The following is a 7,098-nucleotide window of genomic DNA, read 5'->3' as shown; positions in this document are numbered from 1 at the left end:
TTCCTCACAAGGACGGCAGATGCAGCAACATTTCCCCTCAGCACTTTTTGCTGCTATAGCCCTCTAGAGCTCTCTAGACAAGAGTTCTGCCCTAAAGCGCAATGCTATATTGCCCATTAAACCTCCAGCTCCCTTTACCTGACCCCAGACCCGGCAGACCCGGGCAAGGCTGGGCCGAGCGCTCGGACCCGGACCCGGACCCGGAGCAGCACTCCCCGCCGTATCCCCCAGACAATAGGAGATGTAAACAGCGACGGAGGTGACGGTTCACCGCAGCCCCAGATACAGCTCCTGAGGCGCATGCAGCCAGATCCCCACCTCAGTCTCCCTAACAGCCGCTGTCGCCATGGCGACTCAGCGCGCAGACCCACAAGGCCACTCGGCCGCTCCCAGCTGCCCCGCGCAGCGGTGCCGGGGGCGGCGGGAGTACGGCACCGCGGAAGGGCCGGGCACGGCCCCGCGGGTGAGTCTGCCTGGGCCGGTAACAGCCCCGGGAGGGTGGCGGGTTCCTCCCCATGGGCCGTGGCTGGGGGGTGGTTTGCCTCCGTGACAGCCGGGCCTGGGCCGGGGTTGAGGCGGATGCTGAGGCGCCGGGTCAGGCCCCTTTGACGCTGGGGCTGGTGGGAGTGAATGCGCCCTGAGCTTGCTGCCCTGCCGGAGGGATGAGGCCTGAGTGCCGGCGTGCACTTGGTCACGGCCCTAACGCCAGTTGGCGGTAGGCTGCCGGCTGCGGCTGTAAATCGGGTGCTGCCGAGGAGGCAGTGGTGGGGTTCTGTGCTTGTTTTAGGAAATACTGACCAGTAAAACCTCTGTGAGGCTTTTTCTGCAGAAAGCCGGTATGCGGTGTGATATTAACGCACGGCAGTGTGCCGCGGTTCAGGGATTTTCAGTCCCGAGTGCCGCGGATGGTGCTTCTGTCTCTGAGCTTGCTTTGTTTTTCCTGTAGTTTTCTGTGCTTGAAAGAGCCTGTTGTTTCTCCTGTGCTCAGCTCTCCTCCTGGTTTATCCCTGCCTCTTTTGTAGGTTGTACTTAATCTTCCAAAATTAGCTTTATATGTTGATCTGCCCCTATGAAAATTTCTTCACTGGCAGAGTGATCAGGTATTGGAACAGGCTTCCCAGGAAACTAGTGGAATCACTGTCCCTGAAAGTGTTAAAAAACTGTGTAGACGAGGCTCTTAGTGACATGGTTTAGTGGTGGCCTTGGCAGTGCTGGGTAATGGTTAGACTTGATGATCTTAAAGGTCTTTTCCAACCTGTGATCTGTGCTTTATTTACAGTATGATTGGTCAGAGCCATTGCAGTATAACTGGTTAACACCTGAATGCTTGAACAAAGGCTAAGGAGCAGGTAAACCACTGAGGATGATGGTAGGTGATATCCACATTTTAGCAGGCTGACTTGTGGCTTTTCTGCATCAAAATGGTGCTCAGACCTCAGGCTACAACATGCTGAATCTCAAAGGTTATCCGTACAGTCTGAAAAGTTTTTGTGTCCCAAGAAGCAGTTGTAACTTTCTATGTCTATTTTTTTTTCCAGGCTTATGGTCACCATGGCGGCAGTGGATCGTTTCCACCTCTTGTACAGAGAGATCAGTCGTTCCTGCAATTTTTACATAGAGGCCCTGGCTATAGTTGGAGCCTGGTATACAATCAGGAAGTGTATGTCCCTTGCAATTGACACTTACAGCATGCTTAGGTTGCATTTAATTCCAAAGCTGGGCGGGGAGATTGACCTTGTCAAGCGCTATGGAAAATGGGCCGTGGTCACTGGTAAGAGACTGAAGCAGAATATTTGCTTATGTGTATAGCATACTGTGTCATACTGTAAAACTTGGTAGCATATACTGCTGGGTGAACGTTCTCTCACAAGCTGGGCGTGTATTACCTCATGTTGTTAGTTACTCTGCATGAGCAGTGACAGTTGTACAGCACCTTACTAAATTAAATTCCTCAGGAGATGGGCAAGCTCAGTGTGTTGACTGACTGCTGGGAAAGAATCACAGAGCAGTTTGTCCCAAAACTTGAAGGTACACCCTGAATATCTACATGTGTAGACAGAGATGCAGACAAGATCCTCTTTTTGTTACGGGGTTTTACATGCTGAGGTTCTTCTGTAATTGAAGGAGCTGTCAAAATAGGAGGCTGGGGCTGCTCTGATTTTCACTTTGGGATTTTATTTTCTGTTACAGGTAGCACAGATGGTATTGGGAAGGCATATGCCGAAGAGCTGGCAAAGCGTGGTGTCAACATTATCTTAATCAGCCGAAACAAAGAGAAGCTGGAGGCTGTATCTAAAAGCATATCTGAAACCTATAAAGTGGAAACAGATTTCATAGTAGCTGACTTCAGCAAGGGTCGTGAGCCTTACCCAGCCATTAAGGAGGCTCTGAAAGACAGAGAAATTGGGATTTTGGTGAATAATACAGGAATGTTTTATTCCTACCCAGACTATTTTACCAGTCTGTCTGAGGATATGCTGTGGGATATGATCAATGTAAATATTGCTTCTGCTAACATGATGACACATATTGTGCTGCCAGGCATGGTAGAGAAGAAGAAAGGTGCAATTGTGAATGTTTCTTCTGCATCATGTTGTCAGCCAACACCAATGTTGACGATCTATGGAGCTTCTAAAGTAAGCTGGGGTGTAATGTTTAATGGTATGCACTGAAAAAGTAGATTATAGCTTGTTTGCATTTGTTTGGTGTTTTTCACATTCAGCAACATTTTCATTTGATTTCACAGTCAGGTTTTCTAGAGATTTTTTCAAATACCAGAGGTGAATGTTACATGTATGATTCAGTAAACTTTCTAACCTCACTGGTGCCCTGAACCAAAGTCAGTGCTTCCTGGATTATGTGCAAATTATGGCATAACAGTAGTTCTAGGAGAAATGTTATCTCTCAGAGGTATGATGTGCAAAGCAAATCGGCAGTTCTATGAGCTGTTGAAAGAGCCAAGATTTCATCTCTCCTTTTCAGCTGAACTGTGCAGACATACCTCAAGCTACTTACGCACTAGTATTTGGTAGTAAGAGGAGCTATACTCATGCTCAAGCCGCCACTGTGACAAGGGCTGTGGCCAAACGAAGCCACTGCTTCACCTAACACCAAGGGGCAGAAGGCGTCTTATACCGTTGTCTGCACTGTATTTGAGGAAAAGTGAAAGGAACTTCCCTTACTATAATTATTATTCCTGAGGAGATCCAGTCACTCATGCATAGGATGGGGCAGATGTGTGACGCTGGAAGTATGAATGCTTGTGGGGATACAGATTTACATGGGATGGTCTGCTGTATCCACAAAAGCAGCTGAGATTGTAGATGGGATTTTGCCTAGAAGCAGTGTCTAAAGACAAGTGGTTATTGCTCCCAGCTATCTGTGGCTGCCCTCTCCTGCAGCCTAACCCGTGTGCAGCCTTGCTTCTGAGGTAGTTCTTGTAAGTACTTCCCTTTGCCTGGAGCAAAACCAGCTCTTTAATACCCCAGTGTATAAAACTCGCAGATTTTCTTCAGTGAGGAAACTGTTTTAAAACTCCTATTTCTGTTGCAAAGTATCTCCCTCCTTCATTATGCTAAGTGTATGTAGAACTGCACTCTGAGGTAAAACAATTAAAAGGCCTGGATGAAAAAGACCAGAACAAAACCAAATGTATACAAATTTCTTCCTTTAGCTGGCATTATTAATCCAAATCCTGTATCAGCAATACAGTTTAAAGTCTGGCCTCTGAATATTATTACATGGTCATGGCAGTATGAACAAGCTGTTCTAGCATGCTAAGCCTTTGTGCAGTTAACAGTGTATGGTGTTGGAAGTGGTTGGATTGTTTTGTTTTCCTAAAGCAGGTGTAAGAGATGCTCTTTCTCAGCGGTAACTGGCTTTGCAGCACAGCAGTAGCTTCAGCACAACATCAGTGTTGCTGCCTTGGTAAGACTGAGCTATGCTTGGTTTTCTGTCTGATTCCAGCAATCCCAGTTACCGACTTGTGCGGGGTTTTGGTGTTTTGTTTTTTTTTTATTGTAAAAGTAAAATGAGCTAAGTGAGGTAATACAGATGCACATAACTAAATTGATGTTTAATTTTGCATCGAAGGAGTCCCAAGAAGTACTTAACCTAGCTTCTGGGGAAGCTGAATACCAAATACACTCGTAAATGTGTTGAAGAATGGGACTTCATTTTGTCCTTTTGACAGTAGAATGTATAGTCAGCTTTGGAGTGTCTTTGCAATGCCCCCAGACTAAACAAGGTGTTTTAGATGAAATAAATGTTTCTGTGTTTGTGTTTAAGCAGAATTGTCAGATTCTTTGCCAAATTCACATCAGAGTTAAGTGGTCATTTTGTCCTGCAAGTTACTGTACCGTTGCAGTTACAGGTTTTTAGCAAACAAATAACAACAAATAGAAATGTTGATAATACTTTAGAAATGTGTATTTTTATACTGGTTATTGCAGTGTCTCTTCCTGCTTTTGTCTTTCTAGACCTACCTGGACTATTTCAGTAGAGCACTACATTATGAGTGTGCCTCAAAAGGAATTTTTGTTCAGAGTTTAACTCCATTTGTCATTTCTAAAATGACATCATGCGGTGGCATGGCATCAAAGAGATCTTTCTTTTTTCCTTCTGCTGAAGAGTATGCAAGTCATGCTGTTTCTACTCTTGGGTTATCTACAAGGACTACTGGTTACTGGAAGCATGCAATAAAGGTAATCTATTAAAATATTTAATGTTTATCAGTAGAAATTAAATAAGCTTCTACTGTTTACTTTCTTAGGAGAATGAATGAAAACTATGCTCATATTCTGAAAAAGTGCAGTATTTATTGCTGGACTGGAAGGCATTGGGCTGTATTTTCTCACTAATTCTACTTTAGAAAGTTATGCTTGGGCATGCTTTTTTTTAGGATGAGTGAATCCAGTTCCCACTTAATGCGCAGCAAAAAATGGGAGATTTTTTTATTCAGTAGTAGAGAGTATCTCATTTGACTTGGGGTATTGCTGACTGGGTAAGAATTTCACTGTCGTCTCTGCTAACAGAAGTATTTTTTTTCAATCCTACTTTATTGAGTATATTTCTACTTTAAGGGAGAGTGGGTAGAGAGGATGGAATAATAGCAGAAAGAAAAGCCCACATTTTTATTCTAAGCTATCTAAAAGCAGGTCCTCCATTTGTTAGCTTTTCATTTTGGAGGGCAGACTCTGGGCTGCAAAGTAATTTTAAACATTGGTCACATCTCATGTGTCCTACCTAGTGGCCTCCTATAGCATTAAGGCAAGCAGAAGGAGTTAAAAGAAGTGAGGATTAGTCCAAAAAGAATAAAACAGACAGGAACAACTTGACAGCTAAAGAAAGTAGACAGTATTGCTGTTGCAAACTTGAACAAAGCATTTCAGGATTTATTTGCGGAACCTAGCTGTGGGCACTACTTCCAAAATGGCTAAAGGTATTCTTTAGTTGTAATTTGAGAAATGGTTTGTTTAATGAAATATATCTTAATCTGTCCCTTTGTTTTTTTTATCTTCTCTTGTCTCTTTGTGTCTCTCCACAGTTCACGTTGGGTGAGCGCCTGCCCGAATGGATCTGGGCATGGCTTGCACTGTATATTTTCAGAATTACACGCAAGGAAGCTTTAACATGCAAAGTGAAATAGGAATATTCAGATGTCCTTTGGAACGAGTGCTGCCAAAATGTGTAGTGAATGCTGGTGGCCTTACTGTAACTTACCTGTACCTTGCTACATGTAACGTAGACATCAGAAGTCTGGATCCTCTCTGCATGTTGCATTAAACTGCTCTTCTGCTGCTTTCTTGTGTGACAGAGAGCTAATTTTGTTGAGGTCAACGTATGTTCACTTTCTCTTCAAGGCAGGAGAGCAGTTGTCTTTTGTATAGTGCTACATAATTTCAGCTTGCAAAGTTGACTGAAATTGAGAATTCCCCAAATTTTTTAGAAATGCCCCCCCCCAAACATGACACCGTTCAAAAAGACAAACCCTGTCAACTGTATTGTTTCTTTAACATGTAGTTTTGCAGACTTTTCTGTCTTCTAATGGCAGATGTTTGTGTGTTTTAAGTGTAAATATTGTTGCCTTTGAATTATGTTATTTAAGGAGCTTTTCAAGGTGGATGGCAAAGGACTGTTGCCCTGGGGATAGTTTAAATGACTGAAGAGGTTTTACAGAGCTGTAAAGGAATTTGCAGATAAGCTTGTATGCTTTCTTATTCAAAGTGTCAATGATCTTGATAATACTTTACTGCTTCAGCAATCTGAAATACAGCTGAAGAATTGAATGAAGAGTATAAAAATATAAAAACATAATCACTAAAGAAAATGAAGTAACATTTTGGTTTAAAAATACTGATCAGTTTCCTAAGATGATAATAATAATAATGATAATGATAATGATAATAAAAAACTATACTGAACTTTTGATGCTGTATGGTTTGTATGCTTTTGTTTATATATATATGTATGCATATGTACTTACTAGAAGTCACACACTGCTCATATGTGTTGCAGGCTGTACATGTGGGAGTCAGGAAAGCTGCCCTTTCTGTGTGCGTGTAATTGCTACCTAAAAGAGAGACATGACTTGTGTTAAGGATGTTCTCAATCTTTTGTATTTTATACTGCCATGGACTCCTTAGTACGGCTTCTGTGATGTTATAGTGAAATCTTACACACAGCAGGATGACTTGAGCAGCATATTTTCCTTGATTGAGCTAGCATTTGTGGCTTGAATGTTTCGGTGCTTATTCCCTGATCGTGACAGTGGGAGGTGAGTACACTATACCAACTTGCTCCCCAGAATCCCTACTAGGGATAGCAACTCTGATAGTTGCTATGCTTGGAGTAGCTGCGTTGTCTGTTGTAGTCAGAGTTTGAGTAGCTGCTGTACTTGTCACTGGGGTTGGTGTCACTGTGTTGGTGTCCTGGGTTCAGCAGTAGCAGTCATTTTTCTCTGTCTTAGTAGGTGGTGCACTGCTGTGTTTTTGACTTTCAGCCTGGGAACAGCGCTGATAAGACCGATGTTTTTAGTTGTTGCTGAGTCATGTTTACTCTGACCAAGGACTTTCTGAGTCTCATGCTCTGCCCGGGAGG

At 43.3% G+C, this 7,098-nt stretch overlaps 1 protein-coding gene across 1 annotated transcript in view; it reads left to right on the top strand.

The window, feature by feature from the left end:
- Nucleotides 1–1,246: 1,246 nt before the first annotated feature.
- Nucleotides 1,247–7,098, top strand: part of HSDL1 (hydroxysteroid dehydrogenase like 1) — a 157,185-nt gene continuing 151,333 nt past the window's right edge. The window contains exons 1-5 of the mRNA XM_062609217.1: nucleotides 1,247–1,349; nucleotides 1,539–1,771; nucleotides 2,191–2,636; nucleotides 4,479–4,703; nucleotides 5,546–5,688. Coding sequence (XP_062465201.1) covers nucleotides 1,324–1,349; nucleotides 1,539–1,771; nucleotides 2,191–2,636; nucleotides 4,479–4,703; nucleotides 5,546–5,647 — 1,032 coding nt within the window. The 5' untranslated portion in view covers nucleotides 1,247–1,323 and the 3' untranslated portion in view covers nucleotides 5,648–5,688. The remainder of the gene's footprint in view (nucleotides 1,350–1,538; nucleotides 1,772–2,190; nucleotides 2,637–4,478; nucleotides 4,704–5,545; nucleotides 5,689–7,098) is intronic.

The sequence above is a fragment of the Pezoporus occidentalis genome, unplaced genomic scaffold (assembly GCF_034315485.1).
Source record: "Pezoporus occidentalis ecotype Australia unplaced genomic scaffold, CSIRO_AGI_Poc_V1 ctg135, whole genome shotgun sequence".
Taxonomy (NCBI): domain Eukaryota; kingdom Metazoa; phylum Chordata; class Aves; order Psittaciformes; family Psittacidae; genus Pezoporus; species Pezoporus occidentalis.
This window is presented reverse-complemented; position numbering and strand designations above follow the sequence as displayed.